This window comes from Drosophila kikkawai, chromosome X (genome assembly GCF_030179895.1).
Source record: "Drosophila kikkawai strain 14028-0561.14 chromosome X, DkikHiC1v2, whole genome shotgun sequence".
In the NCBI taxonomy this organism is placed as follows: Eukaryota; Metazoa; Arthropoda; class Insecta; order Diptera; family Drosophilidae; genus Drosophila; species Drosophila kikkawai.
Window position 1 is genome coordinate 24,620,620 of NC_091733.1, and position 25,849 is coordinate 24,646,468.

Below are 25,849 nucleotides of genomic sequence, written 5' to 3' on the forward strand. Positions count from 1 at the left end.
ATGAAAAGGAAATTTTGGTCATACTTTTTATTTACTTAAAAAACAAACCCCTTTTGGTACTTACTATGTATCACTTTTCATCCAAAAAAAAAAAAAAGAAATGTTTCATTACAGTTTTTACAATTTTATTTGATTTTTTTTTTTTGACTATTTCGTTTGGTCTTTAATTGCATTTAAATTTCTTTAGCTTTAGGTAATGCTGCCACTCCAGTGTGACCATAGCTCAACTACGATTTCCGGTTCCTGCTGCAAGCTCAGACTCGAGTTCAGTCTTGTTTGCTGCAGAAATTATCGGCCGAGAGACGAGGTTTTTATGTTAGTGTAATGCTGCTAATTCGAATTTCGTTCTAAACATTTACAGGTTCTCTATGTGGATGGAGCGTGGACTCCGCTCCGGGGGAGAACTCGGGGGCGGGGGGGGCGGGATGAGTAGTTAACAAACGCTTCTGGTGGGCAGAGACAGAGACGCGGTTGCCCCTCACAGCTTCTGTTGGGCCAGCTCCTCGATGGTTCGGGCATTCGTTAGGGTCACCCAGAGCGGTGCCTGGATGCTGGCCAGCGAGTAGCTCTCGGCAGCGTCCAGTGAATGTGACTTGCGCATGGCCAGGGATTCACCAGTGCCGCCGCCACTGCCGCTGCTGCTGCTCGCTCCTCGGTCAAGAGCTCTTCGCCGTTCCCGTTTGGATTCTCGCTTGGTGAAGGCCGAAGCTACCTCGTTTCCTCCTCCTCCTGCTCCTCCGCCGCTGCTGCTGCTGCTGCTGGCGGCCCTCAGCTCGTGAAGGCGACTCCTTCGCTTGGCCAGCGCACTGGGATCATCTCTCACGCTGGCCGCCTTCCTTAGCTGCGGTGGCTGCAACAGCTGCGGTGACTTGGCCAACGGCGGTGCCTTCACCCTCACCTTTATCAAATCCTGCTCCTGCTGCTGCTCCTTTAATTGGGACTCTGACTGAGCGAGCGGGGGAGGAGCTGCCTGCTCCAGCTGCTGCTGCTGCTGCTGCTGTTTGGCTAACTGTTAGCTCGAGGAAAACGACATCTTGTAGGAGGCGGTGTCCATGGGCGATTCAGGATTTAGGATCTCTGTCTGCGTCTGCTCTACATCGCTGCAGCGCTCCTCCAGCACGGTGTCCAGCTCCAGGGAGGTGAAACCCTGGCTTAGGCTTCGTTCAGGACGTAGACTGATAGCTCGCGACGATCGGTAATCTGTGGATGTGGATTTTTTGGGGCATTGGGAAAGAGAGAAGAAAAGAGTATTTTAGTGCTAGGACTAGGCTGCTTCTGGCGGAGATTGGGTGAGAGTGGTGTGTGGTGGTGGGTGGGTGGGTGGTGGCGATACTGAAGGTGACAAATTGAAAACGTGCGTGAGGTGAGCGAGCCGGAAACCAAAAGGATATGAAAGGATGCGGGGGAAGGAGAGGATAGGATTTGATGGAAGTTCCTCCATGGATTCCTAGAAATATAATGTCTTCTTTGATTAACATCCTTTTAGCAGATCCTGTTAACCCAAGAGTAGTGCATTCCGAATTCGACTTGAAGAAAATTGAGTTGGAAAAGCCAGGGCTTCTGCGGTGATGCGTAATTGTTTTGCGAAAATGTATGCAAACAGGGCGAACGACAAGAGGGCCACAGGACGAATTTCCTGTTGTTTGTGGGGGGAGAAGGCCCCACAAGAAGTGACGCAACCGAAAACGAGTGTAGTTTGCGGATGCCGGGGTTTTGTTTTGCCGCTGTTGCGGTTGCAGAAAACGGGTTGACGACGGGCTGTAAGTGCCAATTCAAACCGAGGGAAATTTTGTGGAACTCTCTGGGTCACGTTAAGGTGCGGGCGGGGGCTGGTCACCTACATAGTTACCCGCCAGTTTAGTATCCTGAATGTAACTGGGCTAAGACTTTGAATTATTTCTCATTAGATTAAGTTTCTAGAAAAAATGGAAAAAGTACACTAATCCTAATAAAATCTTAAGTTTTTAAACCAAAAAAAAATAAGTAAAAAAAAAAATCCTAGCCTATTTAAGGAGAAGGTTAGGGTATTTTATTTTGTTGTTGAAATTTAAAATTTTTTTATTATAAATCTTCAATATCTTAAGAGTATTGTGTGAATGTTTCACTTCGATTATACCAAAATTGAGCAAGTTATGCTTAGTTGAAGGGAGGTCCTTTTGTGTTCAATGTAACTTCAAAAGTCAAACTCAAAAACTACTAAATTTAAATAAAAAATTTAAATGTTGTGTTATTTATATGGTATTGAATTTAATAAGAAAACTGTTTGTCTTTTTTATATTTTCTTTTTAAACTTTAGTTATTCTCAAAATGTAAATGTATGGACGCTACGCATCTTATTATAAGGTTAAAAAAAATATCACATGTGTGGGGTAAGGGTGCCGCTTTGCATATGCATTTTCTTTGTCACCTTTTCCAGGGGAAAACTGCAACATTTTGGCAAAAATGTAGTCTTGGCTAAAACGAGGTCTTAGTGGGGAGCAGAGACCTGGCTTGTTGCAATGCCAAGCAGACGAACTGGCGCTGCCAGTTCCCTCCGACCTTACTCCCCCCCTCCACCCCCAGTTTTTTACGCCCCTTTCTAGCAGCCTTTTTGCATTCGTTTTTGAGATATGCAAACGAGGGCAGCGAGTGCCCAAAGGTATGCAATGCAAATGCAAATGCAGGCACTCCTGCTCCCCCTCTGCGTTTGACACATGTAAAGCAGCGCACACACACGCATGCACGCACACACATAAGGCACACCCACATGGGGCGCGAGGCGTGCTCCGCTTTATTGAGTGGCTGGCAACAGTGGCTGTTGCCGTTATTCGGACTCTTGCACTTCCCCCATTTCCTTGCCAGGTCTCCCCTCGCGAGTAAAAGCAGGGCAGCCACAATGCAAGGTGGCACTGAGAGAAAATAGTTAAGTTAAGAACAAATATTTATATTAAATAAATTTGAAAAGAAGTTGTAATTAAAATAATATCATAAAAAATTATAATATACAAAAATAAATATATACCACATTTTTAAAAATTTGTTAAAATAAAAAAATTAAGTTTTTTTTAAATAAAATAAATAAATAATATTGTTGTTGTAAAATAATATACAATAAAACATAATTCAATAAAAAAAAAAATTATAAAAAATCTTTAGAGGATCAATATTTGTTAAAATATAGAAAATATATATTTTTTTAATTAAAAAATTAATATTATAAAATTAAATATAATTAAAAAATATATAAATAAATAAATTAAAAAAAAAAATAAATAAATATAATAAATAATAAAATCAAAATACATTTTTTTAATATTAATAAACAAAAAAATTATAATTAAAATAATACACAATAAAATATAATATATTAAACAAAAATGAAATAAATAAATAAAAATAAACAACCTTATATTTTAACATACTACCGATCTTATAAAGATTTCTTATTAATTTTCTATTTTATTTTCTCAAGCTCATTTCTTTCAGTGCACCTTGTGGCCACTAACTCGTAATGGGCAGATGTTATATATCCTGCTGGATCTGGGCGGCTCGTCTCGGCTTGGTGGGGATTTTGTAATTGATTCTGCAACCGAGTTGCCAACATGGCCATTGACAATGCCAGCCAATTCAATCCAGGAGGAGAAGGATGCAAGGATGCGGGATTTGGGCTTTGGGAGACGGGGGAAAAGCGGGAAACCATTTCGGAGATGCGGGCACTTGAAAAACAATGATTATGATGTTGATGATGCGGCAACACGGTGGCGGCCATGGGCTCTTTTGTTATCATTTTGTATGAAATTCTGTGAGTTTCTTTCGTTATTTTTTTTTCTGTTTTTGTTTTTGTGAATTTTAAATATCCCTCATGCAGGCAGGTGGAACAATGGCCGGACAAGTGAGTTAATGACTACGGCATACGGCACACATCAAGAGAGAGAGGAAAAGTGAGGAAATGGAAATGGATGATAAGGGTGCAGGTGCTGTGCTCTATGGTTTTGGGATGCGGATGAACTGATGCACTCGATATATATTATATATAGAGTCTCTGGAATCTGTTGGTGAAAACCCGGATCAGTCACTCGATCCATAAACCGAAAAACCAGCAAGAAACGAGACGAGAAAGAGCAGAGAAACGTTCGTACACACATTACACAACACGCAAACTCACTAAGCCTATGTATTGGACTAAATCTGACCAGGCTGACGGCATGGTCCTGCATGTCATAGTTCCGCCTCCTGTCACGCTCCCGGGCCAGCTTGGCCCGCCGGCGTAGGCAGCAGATCACGATCAGGGCCAGGATGGGGAAGCCAAAGATGCAGGAAACGATCGGGATAACGATCGATTCGGGTGAAACTGTAACAGAGAGGGGAGAGAGAGAGAAGAAGGAAAGTTAGAATGAATTATTGGAAATTATTTGAAAAATCCTGAAAAATTCTTACATTGTAATTATGCCCTTGCAGGTTTATATATTTCTATACCTAATGGGATTTACAATTATATATATATAATATATATTTTTTTAATTTCGATTTTTATATATATAATTTTAATTCTAATCAGAAGCTTGCAAAGCAGTGAAGCAGCCATTTCCGACCCCATAAACCATATATATTCTTGATCAGCATTAAAAGGCGAGTTTTTCTAGCCATTTTTTGAAGAAAAAATTTTTTTTTTAATTTTTTCAAAATTTTATAAGGGGTAACATCGTTAAAATTCTCAAAAATGGGTAAAAAATTAAATTTAAAAAACCATAAAATGTAGTATGCAAATTTGTTAAGCTATTAAAAACTAAGACAAAACTACTTTCCGAATTAAATTTAATGCATCTTTAGCTGAGTTATAGATTTTTAAAAATTTAGTTTTTCATAATTTTTTTCAAGATTTTAAAAGGGTTTAAAAATCGTTAAAATTCTTGGCAAAAAATTAAACTAAGAAACCTTAAATTGTATTTAATGCATTTTTTTTTAACTTTTAAATGTTAAAAAATTTCCCAAAAATGATAATACAAACTTTTTACAATTTTTTTAAAATTTAATAAGGTGTTAAACTTAAATTTAATACATTTTTGTCTGAGTTATAAATTTTAAAAAATTTATATTATTATTATTATTTGTATTACTCACTAAATAAATATTTTGAATATTATTATTTGTATTATTCACTAAATAAATATTTTATCTAGCTCAAAATTTCGAAATAATCTCTAAAAAATCCAGCTTACATCTCTGTTTTTGCCTTTCCCCTTCATTGTCCTTATCCAGTTCATATTTTACGAGGCCAACGTAACCCTTGTTAACTTATTTAATTACAACAATTAACTTAAGAGAGCACACCCCCCTCGACTGGGGAGATGTAGTCTTTATCTTTGAACAATTTAAAGGTTAAAAAGCAAGAACTTATCTCCGACATATATCTACATTTGAGTCTCCTTGTAAAGGACAACCTTTTTTTGGAGGAGTACACCTGACTTTATCTAAGACTAAACCATCGCGAATGCTTTAACCCGGGAATTTATGAACCTTTTCCTTCCGCCAGGAGTTTGCTGATGGCACTACCCTCCTCCTCCCACTGTTGCCACTGGACCCTCCTCCTCCCACTGTTGCCACTGGACCCTCCTCCTCCCACTGTTGCCAAAGGACCCTCCCCCCCTTGAAATGGCCTTGCCAAATGTTGCATGAATGTTAATCGCTCTCTGTCAACACCCGAGGGGGGACGGGGGAGTCGGGAAAACGGAACTGCGAACATATTTGCCTAATTGCTGCGGTCAGCCACAGGAATGCCATCATCAGTTTGCAAAGGACCAAGATTATTTATTTATATGTTTATTTTATCACAATAACCGAGAGAGAGGGAGAGATTAGAGGGGGTTAGGGGAATCCTAGAGGAAGTCTCTTATAGCTCATAATTCCGTAACTCATCTCTCCGGTTCATTTGCATGGCCTCGAAATTTCGGCCGAAAGTAGGCAACACTTATCTACACAGGCAGGCGGTAAACAGGATAAAGAGGGGGGAGGGAGGGATGACGCCACGCGAAAGAGCACAAGGATGAGCAGGGAGAGGGAAAGCCCATTGGGAGTGGGGGGGTTTCATAGGCCAAACGGCTTTGGGGCGCATTCCGTTCGCGCCATTTGCATTTCCCTTCGTTCACGATTCGTTTGGCTTTTTAATTTCGGCCTCAAAAGTCCTGCTTAACCCCTAGAGACTTTTAAAGAACATTAAATTTAAATATATTCAAATTAAATTTTATTTAAAAAAAAATATAATAAACAACAATAAATAATTGATTTCTTTTAGTTTCTGGTTTTCTTAAAGGCTTCTTTTATTTGTTTCTTATTATCCTTTAAGGGGGGGGTAAGGTTAATTCGGTGCAAAAATGCCCACTTTTCAAAAAAATGTTGTGGCGAAACGGCTAAAGCTAGCTTAACGAATTAAATACCATATAATAACACAACATTTGAACAGATTGTGATAAATTTTGTATTGAAAAATATTTAGAGGTAGAGGAGTTATAGGGAATCTCCCGAGTCGCCTCCAAAAAAAGTTGGTTTGCGGTGTACATCCTAACTGTCCACAGAATCATCCGATCTACAAAAATTATACCTCATTCGTTAAAGGATAAGTGTCCCGAGGTATTCTCGAAGCGTTTTTATTTTTAAAATTTTTTCCCTATTTTTTATCAAAATTTGAAGTCAAAACCCCGATTTTTGACTAAAAAATTAAGTTAATTTGTTAAATAAAAATATAAGAAAATTAAAAATTAAAAAAAGCTCGACGAGAATACCTGTAGAATTATCTAAAGAAGTTATGTTCCAAATTTCAAACCGATTGGTTCAGTATATTTTTAGTTATCGTGTACACCGATTTTCAAAATGGCATTTTTCAGGAGAGCGCTTTAAACTTTGTGATTCTCATGCATTGAACACCAACCGACCTTCGTTCAGCTCCGCATAACTTCGTCAATTTTACTATGATTGATGTAAAACTTGGACACAATATTCTTAAGATATTGAACTTTTAAAATAAAAAATAAAAAAAAATTTACGAAAAAAAAAATTAAATACCTTACCCCCCCTTAAGCACTCATGGGGTTAATCTGGTCTAACTTGGCCTATTCTATGGCCTGGTCTGGTTTCAATTTGTCGTCGTTTTGCATATCTTTTACGTCTGCGATTTACCCCCAAAAAACATTCTTCACTCCTCACCATTACAGCACCACCCACTTGCCATCGTCATCGTTCTCGGTCTCGTTCTCGTCCTTGCCAAAGCGGATGCTTTAATCTAAGCCACAAAAATCCATGGCCCAAATGTTGTTTGTCCCAAAAAAAAAAAGAAAGAAAGTAGCAAGAACGATGACAAACACAGGAACCTTGCCGAAGTGGACATACTCTGAAAGGCTTCACAGGGAATCACAAATGAAGTCTAATTGAAAGGGGTTTCTATTTTAAATTGAGGCCTTAAATCGAGTAAACAGGTTTAAGTTGTATTTTTATAATATTCCAAATCTAATTTGAAGACTTTAAAAAACACAATTCTTCTAGTAATTATAGATATATATTTTTGCTTTAAGACCTTGTACTGGTGATTATTCTGCATCAACAGTCACAAAGTTATGTCCCTGCTATCTGTGTAGACCCAGGACCCTTAGCACTGCTCCTGGAGCACTTGACATTGGCCCCTGCCTGACATTATTCGATTAAATCCAAGTTCAATCGCCAAATATTTTCTCCGGCTTTATCAGAGCCTCAGCTGGGTTTACTTAAGTTTTTTTTTAAATATTTTTTTTTCAGGAGCAAAGCACCAGCGGGAAGCAACAAGGATCTCCAACCCTTGAGAGGCAACGCCACTGAATCCAATTAACGCCTTCAAAGTGACAGTTCAAATTTACACAAATTGATGGCACGGGGAGAGAGACCGGAGTCCGGAGTCCTCGCTGGGCATTAGTTTGCCTCGAGATGGGAGGAGGAGGAGGAGGAGGAGGAGGAGGAGGAGTAACAGGAGGAGTAGCAGGAGGAGGAGCAGCAGGAGGAGCACCAGCAGCAGCATCTGGAGAAGCTTGCTGACTCATCAGACATCGTTTGATGCTTGAAATATTCAATAAATACAATAAAAATAATGCCCCCCTGCACCATCTCCGGCTTCTGCCTGCCCGTCGTCGCCCATCTGCGATGCCTTTGAATGGGAATTGAATGTTTGCATATTTCACGTCGACAGTGGAATGCGCTACAAAGGCATTACAGCAACAACAAAAGGGAGGAGGAGGCCAACAACAACAACATCGTCAGAAGAGGCAATATATGTTGTATGTAACGTTCAGTTCAGTTCAATATATGTACATATGATTTACATACAAGTCTTTATTTCATTTAAAAATACAAATTCAAAGGCTCTTCTTTAACGTATTCCAAAACCCCACTAAGTAACCAAATAGATCATCTTGAAGGAGTACTCAAAGATTTCTTTCAGTGTTCGCGTCTGGCTGTAGGCATTCCTACGCCGTCATCTGCCCATATTGTTGCCCAAAGTGACTTCTCTCCAGTTCGAAATATTCCCATCAAAGTCAGCTCTGGGCTTGATTGCGGTCCAACTGGAGGCGACTTAAGGATGACAGGGCGGCAATAGTGGGCGTATGATGGAGTGATGGACTTTGAAGTCCTTGGCTAGATGCCTAAACTTTGCCAGGAACAACCGCAGGCAGGCAGGCAGACAGGCATTTTGCAGTCAGAGAAGAGAGAATAGTTTGCATTGGAGCCTCAAATTTCAGTTTCACTTTAAGTTTAGCTTCTGGGCTTTCCAATCGGAACACAGTTCTCAATTTCTGGTCTAGATCAAAGCAGCAGGATGTGTGCGTATGTCCTGTGGTTGACAAAAGACTCTTATACTTATTTGGGTTTTTTATTTACTTGAAACAAAAAGTCTGTAAAGTCAAGATCAAAATAAGATCTGATTTAGCAGGAGTTTTTAGAAAATATATATATTTTCTTAAAGGACAAAGGACTCTTTTACTTGTTGTGATTTTTATTTAGAAATAAAGCTAAGCCAAGAATCTTGTAAATTCAACATCAAACTAAGATCTAACTTGGCAAAAGTCCTGAAAAATATATACAACATTTTCCTAAAGGATACAAGGATACTCTTCCTTTATTGAAAACCCCTCCCAGTGAATACTACCCTTATTCCAGGGTATACAACTGCCAGCAAATCGAGTGTTCCGCTAAGTAGAATGCATTGTTAACTTATCAATGGAGCTGAAGGACATCGCATTCCTGTTACACCATTTTATCGGATGAATTTACGCACTTTTTGTTCGCTGAAAGGTAGGAGGAGGAGGCAGAGGAGGAGGAGAAGGAGGAGCACTCTGTAATGGCCAAGTCCTCTTTTTTTGTATTCTTGCCAAAAAGTTCCTCCTCCGACCACGCGCACAGGCCATTCAGGGCACTGACATTGATGTCGATGCCGGGAGATACAAGCGATTGAAGTGAAAGCTGCTGCCAGGATTCTCAGTCTGACTGTGGCTCCTCCTTCCCCTCTCTGCCTCTGGAGGATGGGCTGACAATGTTGTCGTCAAGTTTTCTCCTTTTTTTTTTGTTTTTTTGTGAGCAGCAGGCATCCTTAATAAAGACGACAGTCCCGCAGCCTTTAAGGCTCTAATTTGTAAGAGGCTTGGGGGCGAGACCCTGGCGCCAGAGGGAAACGAGAGAGAGTCCTTCCCCCGCGGCTCCTGCTCGAATGTCGATTCCGATTCTCACCCCCTGAAGAAAACTGACAGGCAACACTTGCCTCGAACAATCAACAGCTACAGTCGAGTGCTACTCTTTGCAATTACTGCGACTTAGACTTGTCTAATTGCTGAGCAGGACGAGGACATTTTGCCGGAGCAACTTTCCCGGATTGGCCTAAGCCTGGAGCCTGGCTGGGAAGGAAGGGGGGAGGACAGAGAGACAGCCAGCCAGCCAAAGTTTGCCCTCTGCCAGGGAAACTATAAAAAATAAGTTGACGCAGGGAGTCGATGCGGATAATGAGGACTCTTGCGCGGGTGTCAGCTCATGCAAATTAACGCCGGCAACGAGGCAAACTAATTGGGAGTTGGAGATGTGGAGTTCGGGAGTTCTGGAAATCCGGAGATCCCTGGACTGGCACGCGACCCCGACTGACTGCACTGATTTGATTATTGACAGGAGTAGGAGTAGGAGTTGGATTTCCATTCATCCTGCTAACACTCTTCTAATTAACTTAGGGCCATTAGGGGGGAAGGAAGTCCTTTTTGTCACAAGGAGTCCTCTTTAAGGGTTGTTATATCCCTTCCTCTTCGAAATATTATTTATTTACTACATCCATAAATCCCCTTTGACCGCTTTAATTTAGTTGAATTAAAAATTAAGCCATTAGCTTGTCAAATGAACATTCACGGCAGCCAAATGAATTTTTAATGCTCAATTTAATTGAAAAATTTCTTTGATAAATTGCCAATTTATTACGGCAAAGTGAATTGGTTTTGGTTTTTACTAATAAATTAATTAAATTGCAGACAAGAAAGTAACTAACTGGGTTTAATGCGTTTAGTTACAACATTTTATTGTAATTCAATCTATTAGTTACAAAACTCATTTGCAATTACTGTTTATTTTATACACAATTAATACGTTTTTTAAGAAATATTGATAATAAAAATAATATTTAAAAATTATTTTCCTAATCTGATTTTTAAAACATTGAAAAATTAGCTCCAATTGGAGTTTACCAAGGATGATAACCTAACTAATAAGATTCATTGATGATTCATTCCTTTGATTGCAGAGATTTTTGTTGTTTTTGTATGAATAGAATATGAACTTGCAATTTTTCAGCAAAGCGACACATTTTCGGGGGATCATCCAGATAAATTGAGAGAGAGAGAGAGAGAGGTTGATCGAGTTAAAACACGTCTGAGTGCGGAGCTGATAAGCTTACTGGCGGCGGAAAGCTGAGCTGAGAGCGGAGCTAATGAGAGAGCTGATAATTTCAGTGCAAATTTCTAAGCTCAGCTCCGCTCTCAGTGTGCGCTCTCTCTTACAAGCAGTGTTTGTGTGTGTGATTGCCTATATGAAATTATAAGCTCGCTTAGCAGCTCAGCTCTGAGCTCTGCTCTCAGCTCAACCTATCTCGCTCACTCTCTCCCTCTCGATCAAGCTTTCTCCCTCTAGCTACCTATAACTACAGCCCCCTCTCCCGCCGCAGCTTTAGTTAGTGCGCGCCCCCTCGCGTTTACCTCGTGACGTGTGCATCCCAACTCGCCGGAATGACTTGCGGAAATGTGTCACATCGTTGGAAAGTCAAAGTTCTTATAATAAACGTGCAAAATAACCAAGAATCTTTGGAATCGAAGGCGTTAATCATCAATGAATCTTAATCTGCGCGCCTCCTTTCTGTTTACCTGTCACGTGTTCATCTCAACCCTTCGGGATGAGCATAGATAATGAGCATAGTGCAAACAATATTAATCAGAGCTGCACATCTCAGCTACGGTCTTTGCCTTTCTCCTCTTTGCCCGCCAGTTACGGTCTGCGGGGATTTGAGGAGCCATTATTTTCACTAAATGCCAATACTTTAACTCATTATTTTTACTCTCTCTCACGATCAGTGCACGCCCCTCCCCCCCCGTGTAACACGTGTGCTCGCCTCCCCTCGCGTTTACCTCGTGACGTGTGCATCCCAACTCGCCGGGATGACTCGCGGAAAAGTGTCGCATCGTTGAAAAAGTGAAAGTTCTTATAAAAATCGCGCAAAATAACCAAGAAACACTGGAATAGAAGGACTTAATCATCGATTAATAATCTCAGCCAACAACTTAATCATCGATGAATCTTAACCAAGTCTGCGGAGTCAAGATGAAAGGCAACAGAGTGCCATTTACTGCTCCTAAGCCGTAGAAGCGATCGGGAATAGAAAATTACTGCGGGTAAGTGAAAGCCAAAATATATCATATATCCTTATAAAAAACAACAAAGCAACCTTCGGGATGCCGAAGTTCTGAAAAAAATTTACAAAACCCTGCAAGTGTATAAGAAACTCACCCGTTGGGTAGACAACGATGGTCGTTGGGCGATTCTTCCCCCCGGTGGCCGCTATAAAGGTGGCCACCGTTTGGGCCTGAAATGTGGACGCCATGCTGCTGGTGGCCGGCAGCGTTGGCAGCGTGGTGACGGCGCTGCTTAGCACGGAGCTGGCCGCCGTGGTTGAGGACTCGATGAAACCGCTAAGATTGCCTGCGGGCATCATGGCCCCCCCAAAGGCGCTGTACACGCTGTCCGTGCTGTGGGGACTGCCAGTGGCCGAGGTGACGGTGGCGGTGGCATTGCCCAAAAGCGACGACGTTGTTGTTGTTGTAGGCAGACTCGGCGGCAGGCCTTCCGTTGTGGTGGGACCACGGGTCGTATGATCAATGCTCTGGCCATGCGCCACGTCGGCGGCATCGAGGGCCTGGAGGAGAAGGGCGGGCAAGGGCGGCAGGGAGAGGGACATGGGCAGGGCAGGCACGTGCTGGGCAAGGGCACGGGTGGTGGCCTGCAGGAGCTTGCTCGTTAGATTACCGCCAGGAGTGGGAGCACTGCTGGGCGGCTCCTGGTCATGCGACGCACTCCCTGCGGATTGGTTGTTAATGATGGTGGTGGTGGTGGCTACTTCTGCCCCTGTGGCTCCTCCTCCTCCTCCTCCTGTGGCTCCTGTTGCGGTCATATTGTTTAATAATTTTGCAGCATAATCGTAAATTCCAATGAGCATTTGGTGGTCGTGCGTGTCCAAAGCCTCCTCCCGGACTCCACTTCTCCACTCGTCTGTCTGCAAGAGAAGTGTTTGCTAAATGTTTGTCCTGAGAGTCGTCCTGGACCCTGACAGCCTGGTGGCCTGTCTGCTAATTGCTTTAATGAATCACTTTGCCAGGCGGCGAGTGTGTGTGGGTGGGTGTGTGTGGGTCCTGGCTATGCTGTGTGTGTGTGAAAGTTTGACCCACCACAATTGATGGCCAAGCGTGACCCTAATGAAGCCTTCGCGCCTGCTTCAAACCCGTTGGGAATTCCTGAAACACGATTTTATTTTGGGAAAATCTCTACTTGAAAGCTATAATTTTTTTATGAAGGTATTTTTCAATTTTAAAATTAAAATTAAAAAATAAGAAAGTTAATAAAATTTATGGAGAACTTTATTCATTTTAAAAATTTTAATTTTAATTGTTATGCAGAATTTAATTTAATTTAAAAATTAAAATTACAAATTTAAAAAGCTAAAAAATTGAATTAGAATTTTATTCAATTTAAAAATTTAAATTACAGTGTTTACGCAGAATATTCAATTTAAAAATTTTAATTAAAATATTTTTGCTGAATTTTATTTAATTTAAAAATTAAAATTACAATCATGAAAGCTTACAATTTGTTAGCAGAATTTTATTTAATTTTAGAAAATTTTATTCAATTTTAAAATTTAAATTGAAACGTTTATGTAAAATTTTATTCAATTAAAAATTAAAATAAAAATATATATGCAAAATTTTATTCAATTTAAAAATTAAAATTACAAATTTGAAAGCTAAAAAATTTAATTAGAATTTGATTAAATTTAAAAATTAAAATTACAATTTTTATGCAGAATTTTATTCAATTAAAGAAGCCAGAAATGTGTATACAAAATTGTATTCAATTAAGAAAAATGAAAATTAAAAGCATAAATCTAAATACTTTTACTGCTTTCCCTAATTACTAGACGTGGCAACTTTTTTAATTAAAGGCGCTTCGCTCTCTTTGATTTATTTGAAGCCGCCGCCTCCCCCCGGCAAGTTGTTCTTTCTGGCAGTCGCCGTGATTGCGACTACTGGAATAATGTATAGCCTTGGCCCAAGTTGGCGACGCTAATTGTTATCAGTCTCCTGGGGGAAGGAAGGAGAGGGAGGTCCTTAGGAGTCCTAAGAGTTTTTAACTTTCAAGGGGGGCGACGAGGAGGTTCGGTTTTGTGTTTAAAAAACATGACTTTTTAGGGTCTCAAAATGATGTAAGCTCTGCCTTCCTCCTAACCCTCCTCCTCCTCCTCCTCTAACCCTAAGCTGGACCAGCTCTTGACCTCCTCAACTCAAACCCAAACCCACACAAAACCCCACACAGTGAACCGGTTGGCCAACTCCCCAACTACTGGGCCATCAAGTGAGCAATCCAGAGAAGCTCCCAGTCTCCAATGGCACTTGAAACCGAAGCTCCGGAGATAGCTCAACGTTTGCGGATCCGGATGGGGCTGGGGTGGGGGCGGAGGAGGAGGAGGAGGACACTTTGGCGACAACAGGCCATAAAAATATGTTAACTATTGCATGGAGGGATGTCGTGGACTGGCTTCATTACGGCAAATCGAATTGAATCGAAGTGAAGTGCCATTCTACTTCTATTTCCACATCCTCATCCCCATCCAGAGGCTCATCCCATGCTCCCCTCGCCCAGCTGGGTGGCCACCAGGGAGCACAATTAAATGGGCCAGCACGATTCGTGCTTGGTGCAGAGGGAAAAACTGCGGGAATAAGAATAATATTAGAGGAAGGAGATAAGGCAATAGAACTAGAATTTTGAGCTCGTATCAAAATAAATTTTGTGTTTTTTTTATAGATTTATATGGAAAGCTTTACTTTAAACTAGAAAATTGAAAACCTAAAAGGGAACACATGACTTGGTGTCTTGGGTTTTTCTTTGTCTTTTATTTTTTGTATTTATTTTAATTAATTTTATGTTTTTTTATTTAGACACCAATTTAAAAAACAATTTTTTAATTAAAAAAACATTTTTTATCGGTTTTAAATTATTTTTTAATCAAAACTAGTCAAAGCTACTGATTTTAAATATAAAAATATTTAAAAATTTCTACAAATTTATATATTTTTATTTTTTTATATTTAACACTTTTTTAATCTAAAAAATATTTAATTAAATTTTCAAATTATTAATAAACATAAAAAATAAATTAAAATGAAATGAATCTAATAGACTAGTTAGAATTTCTAAATCCTTTAAAGACTTCCTCGATTATTTCTCAAATTTCCCTGAGTACTTTCCCCTCATTTCCGCACAGTGTGGATCGGATCGTGGTCGAAAAACTAAAGCGTGGCGGGGAATAAAATGTAAACTTGGAGCTGGTACTGGGTTCTGGGTTCTGGGTATTGGTTACTATCGGCACTGTCACTAGGACTGCTGTCTGTGTGTCGACAGGAAGCACGTCCTTCGGCGAGCCGCACGGCTAGCGTCATGTGTCTTTGATGCCCATTTAAATGTTAAGCGTCCTTTGGCACTCTTGCTTTTAGCTGAATAACAGCACAACCAAGATCGATTTTTAGTTTATAAAAAGAGTAAAATCACACCAAAAGAAACAGATAAAAAAAAGAAAATTCACCCACACACACACACACACTCAGAAAATCAACCGTTAGCAAAGATCGCGCGCGACTTTACGTCGTTTCTCGTACGTGTCGTCGCCTTACGTACTCGCGCTTCGGGGTTTTTCCTATCAGAAAATTGTTCCGTTTTTCCGTTTTCCGCGGCGACGGAGCCGTCGTTGTGACGCGAGCGTTGCTGGGCAGCGGGCTTTTATAGGCCCGCCCGTCCAATGGGAATTTCCCTTAAGAGAAAATGTACCTGGAAAACGAAAATGGGGGGAAAATTTTCTCTCTGGCCTGGAAATTCAAACGGAATTCGTTATTTATTATTGTGCAAGGCGGAAAACAAACAAGTTTTGCGGGGGGAAAAATGCCATTGTTGTTGGGTTTTCAGTTTTCAGCATTTAGTTTTCCGGACAAACTGCCTAATGTATTCAGAATGTCCACAAGCCGCCAAAGGGAAGTCTCCTGGTCGCCATTGTTTAGTTTTCAAAAATATATATTCCCGAAAATGCGAATAGAACTCCTTCCTATGGCATATTTTAAGTGGAATTGTCAGGAGGGGAAGGTGGAAACAGAGAGGTTTCTAAGGGAGTTCTGAGAATATAACTAAATTAAATTATTTAATAATTATATTAAATGTAAAGGATATTATAGTTTCAGTCAGAAGCTTGAAACGCACTGAAGGAGTCATTTCCGACCCCATAAATCATATATATTCTTCATCAGCATTAACAGGAGAGTTTTCCTAGCCTTGTTAGAAAGAAAAACAAAATTTTTTTCAAATTTTATAAGGGGTTAAAATCGTTAAAATTGTCAAAAATTGGGAAGAATTAAATTTAAAACAATTTAAGATTTGGTATGCAGATTTATAAAACTTATAAAAATTAAAACAACTCCATTTTCCGAATTGAATTTAAAGAATTTTTTGCTGAGTTATGGATTTTAACATTTTAAATTAAGAATTAAGAATTTTAATAATTTTTAAGGATTTTAATAATTTATAAGGATTTTAATAATTTATAGGGATATTAACAATTTTTAAGACTTTCAATAATTTATAAGGATTTTAATAATTTATAAGTATTTTAATAATTTATAAGGATTTTAATATTTTTTAAGGATTTTAATCATTTTTAAGGATTTTAATAATTTTTAATTATTTTAATAATTTTTAATTATTTTTAAGAAAAAATTAAAAATAAAATGATCNATAATTATTTTATTATTTTATTTCCTATTTTATTATTTAAATAATTATAAATTTGAAAGCTAACAGCTTTCCTTACCAATTTAGTTAGTGAAATGACCCCTTAAAGGCCACAGCTTCTGGCTTATTTTACCAGAAAGTGAATTTGTTCGTGAGGGGTCAAGTTCTGGGCTATTTTCGTACAATTTTAGTTTCACACTCTGCAGCGGAAGCCCGCGTAATATATTCGCTGGCGATGCGAACCAAATTGCCATAAAAATACGTGCCACTCGATGGATTTGCCCCCGTCGAGCGTGTACCACATGGGAGGGAATCGAAGGGGAGGAGAGTGGAGAGGAGTGCTCCGCCTCCTCCTCCAGCTAAACAAATACGGTCGAAAAATACCGGAAAGAGCGGCAGACTATATTCAATTCCATTATGCAGCCAGGTGACTGATGTGTGTGTGTGTGTGTGGCCTCGTCCTCGTCCTCTCCACCTGTATCTCTGTATCTGGCGTGATTAAAACATTGGATTTAATGAGCCCGAAATGCTCATTCCTGTTCTGCAAATACCCTTGCCCCCAGCTGGCTCCGGGCTTTCTCTGTCTTGCTATTCTTCCGCCTCAGAAAATACAAAAACGGACAAAAAAAAAAAAGAAATATCTGAGGAGAAATGAGGCTAAGAAAGAGATAGATTGTGTTTATATTGAGATACATATTCTATAGATTTTATGGGATATATTTAAAGTAAATTTATTAATTTATTAAGGTTTTTTTTTTAATATTTATATTCAGATTTTATTGAAAATATTTAAACTTAATTTATTAAGACTTTATTTATATTTTCTAAGCCTTGAAAAACCCAGCCTTGTGAGGGAATATATACGAAATAACTAACATATCTTTGGGCATCCATAAAAGAGTCGAAAGTGGAGATTGTCCCCTCCCCTCTTCACCCAAGGGAGCCATTTGTGTGCTGCTCTGGCATTTATGACATTTTCATTTGCATCTCCCTTGGCACTATCTCGGAGGCAACGTTGCGTATGAGTAATGCAAGTGAAGCGTATTCTCGATTTAAATGGTTTTTTTTTTCTATGCTGAATGCAATCAATTATAAATTGCAAAACCTAGCTAATCAATGACGACACACACACACTGCGTAATTTTACAAAATTTAATTGCATTTGCCTTTGGGCTGGCGGCAAACAATTGCGCATTTGTGCAATTTATTTGCTTTGCGATTATTCCCGAGTGAGAATGCCAGTGACAGTCGTTTTAGGAGCTGCTGCTGCCTTTATTTTCATATATATATTTTCAGCAGCATTTAAATGGCCCGCATGGGGGGGGGCCTGGCCTGTCTGGTCGGTCAGTGTGTCCTGGACAACCAGCAACAACCAATTCAATTTCCATAATCCTGCGAAGTGCAGGTGCCAGGATGGGGGCCAAACAGGACTCGTAATGATTATTGCATTGTCAGTCGGGCCTTTTTGTGATGGTCAGCTTGGCATTGATTAGGAGGCTATCAGGGTTTTTTTTATGTTATTTGTGAAAAAATTAAGAATTTGAGGAATAATTGTAATTAGGAATTAATAAAATAAAAATAGGAAAAAAATATATATAAATAAAGTTTATTGTAATTTCATTAAAGAGAAGCATTTAGAAAAGAAGATAATTTAAAATAAAAATAAATAAAAGTAAATAAAAATAGTAACTAAATAAAAAAAATGAAAATAATAAAGCTAAATAATCAAATAATAAAACAATACAAAAAATAAACTGAAATGAAATGAATTTTAACTTTAAACGTTTATCAATTGAAAATTAAACATAAATGAAAAAGTAAAATATTTAAGAATATTCTATAAAATTAAAAAAGTAATAACAAGCAATTTTAAGTGTTTTTGAAAATAATTTTTGAACTTTAAAACCAAGCTAGGTAAAAGAAAAAAAAATGAAATTAAATAAAGTATAAATTAAATATATTTTTCATTTAAAAATGAATAAAAAAAGTTGTTTTCCTGCTTTAAATCTGTTTTTCTTTCAACTTTACGCGCTGTGCTCTTTCAACACTAGGTTGGAGTCCTGGCTAGGCCCTAATAGTGCTTGGAGGAACAGACTCCGAATTGTGGTTTGGATTGCGTCTGTGCTGAGAGTGACAGCGGATAAAAAATACCGGGTGTGTGTCTTATACTATTCATATAATTTATTTATATATTTCGCCAATAAATATATTTTTTATATTTTTATTAATTTATAAATTATAAAAATATAAAAAAAAATATATAACTATAAAATATAATATATAATATAAAAACTATTGGAACATTTTTTTAAATAGTATAAACAAAAAATATAATTGATAATTACTAAAAACATATATAGAATATAAAATATAAGATAATTTCTTAAAAAAAAAAAAAAAAAAAATTGAATTTGAAAATTTCTAAATTATAAAATATATAAATATGTTATATTATTATTGATGCCTAAACTGGGTAATGTCTTTTTATTCCTTCAATAATTTCAATTATATAAAATAAGTCAAGTGAAGCCTCCCCCAAGTAGGCTTACGTTTTCCCCTCCCCAAGCCAGCGGGCTTCTCCTGCCTGCCCAGTCAGTACATTTTAGATTCCAGAGCAGCTCGCTCCCATAAACTATCCCACATGAACACTTAAAAAACATTAACAAATCGAAACTAAACCCATATTCATACACAAAAAGCATAAAAACCTTTAAGACTTGTAAACAAAATATGGGCGACGAAGATGTGCCCGCCTTGGTGCTGGACAACGGATCGGGAATGCTGAAGGCCGGCTTTGCCGGCGACGATGCGCCGCGTGCTTTGTTCCCCTCGATGGTGGGACGACCGCGTCACCAGGGCCCCATGGTGGGCCTGGGCCAGAAGGACTCGTATGTGGGCGATGAGGCACAGTTCAGGCGCGGCATACTCACCCTGCGGTATCCCATCGATCACGGGATCGTGATGAACTGGGATGACATGGAGCAGATCTGGCATCACACCTTCTACAACGAGCTGCGCGTGGCCCCCGAAGAGCATCCGGTGCTGCTGACCGAGGCACCGCTCAACCCGAAGGTCAATCGCGAGAAGATGACCCAGATTATGTTCGAGACCTTCAATACACCATCGATGTATATGGCCATTCAGGCGGTGCTGGCGCTGTATGCCTCCGGCCTGACCACCGGGATTGTCTTGGACTCGGGGGACGGTGTCACACACACTGTGCCCGTCTACGAGGGCTATGCCTTGCCCCATGCCATCCTCCGACTGGATCTGGCCGGACGCGATCTCACCGAGCAACTGATGAAGATTGTGGCCGAGTGCGGCTATGCCTCGCCCACCACCCGCGAACGGGAGGTGGTGCGCGAGATCAAGGAGGGTCTGTGCTATGTGGCCCTTGATTTTGAGATGGAAATGGCCACAGCCGCCACGGGTGTGGCGTTGGAAAGATCATTTGAGCTGCCCGATAAGCAGGTGATAACCATTGGCAACGAGCGTTTCCGGTGTCCCGAGTGCCTGTTCCAGCCCTCGATGCTGGGCATGGAGGCGTGCGGCATTCACGAAACCACGTACAATTCGATTATGAAGTGCGATGTGGATATCCGCAAGGATCTGTATGCCAACATTGTCCTATCCGGCGGCAGCACCATGTTTCCGGGTATCGTCAATCGCATGCAAAAGGAGATCACTGCCCTGGCACCATCCGCCGTGAAGATGAAGGTTATTGCTCCGCCGGAGCGCAAGTATTCGGTGTGGATTGGTGGCTCCATTCTGGGCTCGATGAGCACTTTCCGTCAGATGTGGATCACAAAGCAGGAGTACGACGAGTCGGGCCCCTCCATTGTCCACCGAAAGTGCTCGTAAGTGTTGTGCTTTCGCATCTTCCGGCGTATTGGGCCTTCCTTCCGGTTAAATGCAATACTTTTACACAATCTTTGCACTGCGCTTAATTGCTTGTGTTCGAAATTCAAGTTGCCATGCAGATTGGCATAAAATGTATTCATTTTTGGCTTTGACATTACCTCCATTACCACAAATATACGCCTGTAAACATTAATAAAGTTGTAAAAAAACGAATAATTGATGAATAATTAGTTTACATTATAAATCAAATTTATTTTGTGCACTGCATTTCAATTTAAATTAATTTAAAATAATGTATACGTTATTTATAAGAGTTTTACTGATTTCACTTATAAACACATTATAAGAAAATTATAAGAGAAATTCTCTGTACAAAAAGTCCTCTTAAAAAGGATTAATTTTACCAGCGACATCTATTGGAAGAAATATTAATCTTACCCTTTCAGGCGCCACCTGTGTCGACTTTTCGCTCATGAACGCATTCATTTTTCAGCATTTAAATAATTAAATATAAATATATATATATTTATATTTATATTTAATAAATTAAAAATAATAAATCTTGCTGTGTTCCATTTGACAGTTTCCTCCTCCTCTCTGGAAAATTCTTCTCTGCTTAGCTGGTCACACCGTTTCACGCACGCAATGTTATCGATTTGTTGCAAACTATCGAAAGTAAATGAAAAACCGAAAAATAGGAATCAAATATTTTTCTTAAAATATTTTGAAATAAGGCTGATCAACATTCTGCGCCTTACCATTAGAAATATATTTATATTTAGTCAGTTTTTATAGCCTAAAAATACAGATAGGTTAGGTTAGTTTGATTGATTCCCTTTGGTAGTGTTTATTTTAATTCTTTTAATTAACTTAATATAAAAATCTTTACAGCGCTAAATTTAAATCGAAAAAGAGTGTGAAAAGTGCTTCGCAAAAATAATGCAAATATGAGATAGGCCGCCACTTGCCAACACTGGCGCGACCTCTTTCAGCACTGCAACGGTGGCGCCGCATTTTCCAGCACTAGCATGGCCATAGGAGCTACATAATTGTTTAATAAACAATTAATCACTTAATATAAACAAAAACCAGTGCAAATAGTGAGTGCGATGTAAATCAGCGGTTGTCGTGCAAAGAGAGTTACCTCACAGCAGCTGAAAACACACATACAACAACAGCACAACAGAAAAAAACAAAAAAAAAAAAAAAACAAAAACAATCATAATAACAGCAACAACAACAAACACACGAAAAACCAACCACAACGCAAAGGAGATTGAGATTCGCAACGCAATCAAAAAAAAAGACAGACAACTGAAAAACACGGCAAAGGAAATTACAAGGCGAAACACACAAGTAAATAAAAGAAAAAAAGAATAATAATAGTAGTAATAAAGCGAGGAGCAAGTGGAAAAGTACGAAGGCGAAAAAGAGAAAACATATGTACGTTGCGTGAGAGTGACGTGTGTGTGTGTGTGTTAGCTGCCCCCCGCGTATGTGTGCGTGTTTGTGCCTGCGTGCGTGAGCGAGAGGGGGCGAGGAGCATAAGCGGAGACCTTGAAAACTTTAAAAGCAGCAAAAACAACAACAAAAAACACACATCAAAAAATATTTTTTTAATAAAATATTAAAACGACGAAGAGGAGCGATAAAAAACAACACACACAAGAGGAGAGGAGCGGGGGGAGTAACCTCTGTTATGGAGAGTGACGACTACCATTTACCGCAAGGCGCCAATTGATTTTCAACGAAGAGAGAGAGCGAGAGCCAGAGAGCCAGTTGCTGGCGAGGATTACGCCAGCAGAAGGAGAGACGCCAAGCTAGCCCCAAGCAATGGCAGCAGCCGCCGAAACGGCACCCGTGGACGTGGTGGGTGGCGGCTCCGGAACGGGCTCATCCTCCGCTGAGGCGGCCAATGGCCGGGAAGCCCGCAATCTGGCCGAGAAGCAGCGACGTGATAAGCTCAATGCTAGCATCCAGGAGCTGGCCACCATGGTGCCGCATGCGGCGGAATCATCACGGCGGCTGGACAAGACCGCCGTCCTTAGGTTTGCCACGCATGGCCTCCGCTTGCAGTATGTCTTTGGCAAATCTGCATCCCGTCGTCGCCGGAAACTTGGCCTTAAGGGTTGCTCCAACTCCAACTCAAACTCCTCATCCACCACAGAGCAGCTGCCCACTATCCAGAATCCCAGCCTGCATCTCACGGACACGCTGCTGCAGCTGCTGGACAGCTGCTTCATCACACTCACCTGCAGCGGGCAGATTGTGTTGGTCTCCTCGAGCGTTGAGCAGCTGCTGGGACACTGTCAATCGGATCTGTATGGCCAGAATCTGTTGCAAATCACCCATCCCGATGACCAGGCCCTGTTACGACAGCAGCTCATACCCAGGGACATTGAGACACTGTTCTACCAGCAGCAGCATCAGCATACACCCCAGCAGCACTCCACTTCCACCTCGGCCTCGGCCTCGGGCAGCGATCTGGAAGAGGAGGACATGGAGCGGGAAGAGGAACACCACCACCACCACCATCAGCAGCAGCAGCAGCAGGAAAATGAAGACGAGGACAGGCTAGGCGAGGATCCCTATAACCGACGCACGCCCAGTCCCCGCAGCATAGCCCATCTGGCGGCCATCGATGAGCGCCTGCGTTCCGATCGCCGCTGCTTCACCGTTCGCCTGGCCCGTGCCTCCACCCGAGCGGAGGCCACACGCCACTACGAGCTGGTGAAGATCGATGGCTGCTTTCGTCGTAGTGACTCCTCGCTAACCGGCGGTGCTGCAGCCAACTATCCCATTGTTTCCCAGCTAATCCGTCGTTCCAGGAATAACAATATGCTGGCTGCTGCTGCGGCAGCAGCGGCGGCGGCTGAAGCGGCAACAGTTCCGCCACCGCAGCAGCAGCATGATGCCATCGCTCAGGCGGCATTGCATGGAATTAGCGGTAATGATATTGTTCTAGTGGCCATGGCCAGGGTGCTGCGCGAGGAACGATCGGTGGAGGAGGCGACAGCCGAGGGAATGAATGGAATGACCTTCTACCGGCAGCCAGAGCCCTACCAACTGGAGTACAAGACAAGGCATCTAATCGACGGCAGCATCATTGACTGTGATCAGCGAATTGGCCTGGTGGCCGGTTACATGAAGGATGAGGTGGGGTGGCCAATGCTCCTTTGCTATATTTCCCATTATTAATCCTTGTTTATCTTCCCCATCCTTCCAGGTGCGCAATCTGAGTCCCTTCTGCTTCATGCACCTGGACGATGTGCGCTGGGTAATTGTGGCCCTGCGCCAGATGTACGACTGCAACAGTGACTATGGCGAGAGTTGTTACCGTCTGCTCTCCCGCAACGGTCGCTTCATTTACCTGCACACCAAGGGTTTCCTTGACATTGATCCTGGCAGCAACAAGGTACACTCCTTCCTTTGCGTCAACACCCTGCTGGACGATGAGGCTGGTCGACGAAAAGTTCTCGAGATGAAGGAGAAATTTTCAACAATTATTAAAGCAGAGATGCCCACACAAAGCAGCAGTCCGGATTTGCCCGCCTCCCAGGCACCCCAGCAGCTGGAGAGGATTGTCCTCTATTTGATTGAGAATCTGCAAAAGAGCGTGGAGGGTTCATCATCGGGTGGTGAGGCAGCAAGCGGACAGCCTTTGGATACGCTAATGGATGATGGCTATAGTTCACCGGCCAATACATTGACTCTAGAGGAGCTGGCACCCTCGCCAACGCCAGCCTTGGCTTTGGTGCCGCCGGCCCCTTCGTTGGTGAAGAACTCAATTTCAAAGTCGGTGAGTGTGGTTAATGTGACGGCCGCCAGAAAGTTTCAACAGGAGCAGCAAAAACGGGAAAGGGACCGGGAGCATCAGCAGCAGCAGCAGCAGCGGGCCTCGCAAAGCGTAATCCGGCAATTGAGCAGCTGCCTCAGCGAGGCGGAAACGGCCTCCTGCATTTTATCGCCGGCCAGCAGTTTGAGTGCCGGCGAGGCGCCTGATACCCCCGATCCGAATAGCAATACGCCGCCGCCGCAGCCAGCGATTCATGCTCGTCCCAGTGTCCTGCATCGATCCTTGACCAGCACGCTGCGATGACGTGCCGATGGGACTTGGTATGCCTTCTAAAATGGGTGTGGAACTATGGCCACGTACATCGACGGCACAAGCACACTTGGAGGATTGAGAGAGAAGGATCGGTGAATATAATCAAGGTTTTAAGATATCCTAGAAATGTAAAGGAAGTTGAGGAAGGGCGGGAGCAGAAGTCATAGAAAAGATTCTAGATTCCAGGCATCAATTTTCTTCTGTTTTTACCAACCACTAGTATCTTTAACTTTAACTTCTTTCTATTTTAACCAACAATTTTTTAACAACAACTCCTTCCAATCAACAACAAAGGTCCTTCAAGAACAACTTCTTGCTTTTTTAACCAACTTATTTTTATCAACAGCTCGTTGAAATCAACAACAAAGTTGCTTTAACAACAACTTCTTTCTGTTTTAACCAATGTTTTGATGAACAACTTCAACAACAAAAGTCCTTTAACAACAACTTCTTGTTTTTTCAGAAACTTCTTATCAAGAAGTCCTTCCAATCAACAACAAAGGTGCATTAAGAACAACTTCTTGCTTTTTAAACCATAAACTCCATTAAATCAACAACAAAGGTCCTTTAACAACAACTCCTATTTGTTTTCACCAACAACTTATTTCACCAATAATCTGTTTCACCAACTCTTGCCTATTTTGGTGGCTTTTCTTTTAGATTAAAAAAAAACTATGACAAGGGATCAGAGAGAAAAAACAGATAGAGAGAGATTGTGGAGCAGTACAAGTCGCATTTATTTGTAGATGATTATGACAGTAATAATTATGCGATCACGATAATTTCAAACTCGATAGTTGTCTAGCTTATGTAACAGCCCTTCTCCAAAACGATAACAATTTCCGGTGATCAGAGATATATATCAACCATATCACCCGATCCGATCGATCCATCGATCGTTCGCTGTGCTTTGTGCCGTCAAAGTCGTTCCATAAACAATAATCTTCGTTATGTAATTACGTTTAAAGTGTAAATATGTGTGTGAATGTTATCGTGTGTCTGTGTCTCTGTGAATATTTAGATCAGTGCTCGGCTTTGGGTTTTAGTTGAAATTGTCCCCTCTCCTCCCCCTCTTCTCACACACACACACACACACACACACACATACACACACCAGTGTAAAGAGAGTACAAAACAAACAAAAAGAAAAACTAACAAACACGTATAATGTATATTTATTTCGTCTTAGGTCTAGAAACACGCTAAATACGCGACTCATTAACAGTTAAACGGATTTTGCAATCGATAGAAATTAAACAAACGCTCGCCTTTCCTTCCTATATACGAATATATATATATATATATATATAGCTA

General features: G+C 40.8%; 3 protein-coding genes across 3 annotated transcripts; 2 read left to right on the forward strand and 1 right to left on the reverse strand.

The window, feature by feature from the left end:
- Positions 1-140: 140 nt before the first annotated feature.
- Positions 141-15,521, reverse strand: LOC108083793 (serine-rich adhesin for platelets). The gene is given in 4 exon segments (XM_070288637.1): positions 141-1,200; positions 4,145-4,330; positions 12,028-12,790; positions 15,462-15,521. Coding segments are annotated over 3 exon segments (1,614 nt in total). The 5' UTR covers positions 12,734-12,790; positions 15,462-15,521; the 3' UTR covers positions 141-478.
- A 3,629-nt stretch (positions 15,522-19,150) lies between these two features.
- LOC108083824 (actin, cytoplasmic type 5-like) lies at positions 19,151-20,633 on the forward strand. The gene has a single exon (XM_017179781.3). It carries the CDS (start codon positions 19,297-19,299, stop codon positions 20,425-20,427), a length of 1,131 nt encoding a protein of 376 aa, XP_017035270.1. The 5' UTR covers positions 19,151-19,296; the 3' UTR covers positions 20,428-20,633.
- Positions 20,634-21,422: 789 nt separating this feature from the next.
- On the forward strand, positions 21,423-25,521 carry Met (Methoprene-tolerant). Its single transcript, XM_017179849.3, has 2 exons — positions 21,423-23,583; positions 23,654-25,521. The coding sequence occupies exons 1-2, from the start codon at positions 22,261-22,263 to the stop codon at positions 24,524-24,526; spliced, it is 2,196 nt and encodes a 731-aa protein (XP_017035338.1). The 5' UTR covers positions 21,423-22,260; the 3' UTR covers positions 24,527-25,521.
- Positions 25,522-25,849: the final 328 nt, after the last annotated feature.

Bases quoted from the DNA above. Each gene is read 5' to 3' on its own strand.
- LOC108083824 (XM_017179781.3), top strand. From the start codon at position 19,297: ATGGGCGACGAAGATGTGCCCGCCTTGGTGCTGGACAACGGATCGGGA.
- Met (XM_017179849.3), top strand. From the start codon at position 22,261: ATGGCAGCAGCCGCCGAAACGGCACCCGTGGACGTGGTGGGTGGCGGC. The intron at 23,584-23,653 runs GTGGGGTGGCCA...CCATCCTTCCAG, and splicing joins CCGGTTACATGAAGGATGAG to GTGCGCAATCTGAGTCCCTT.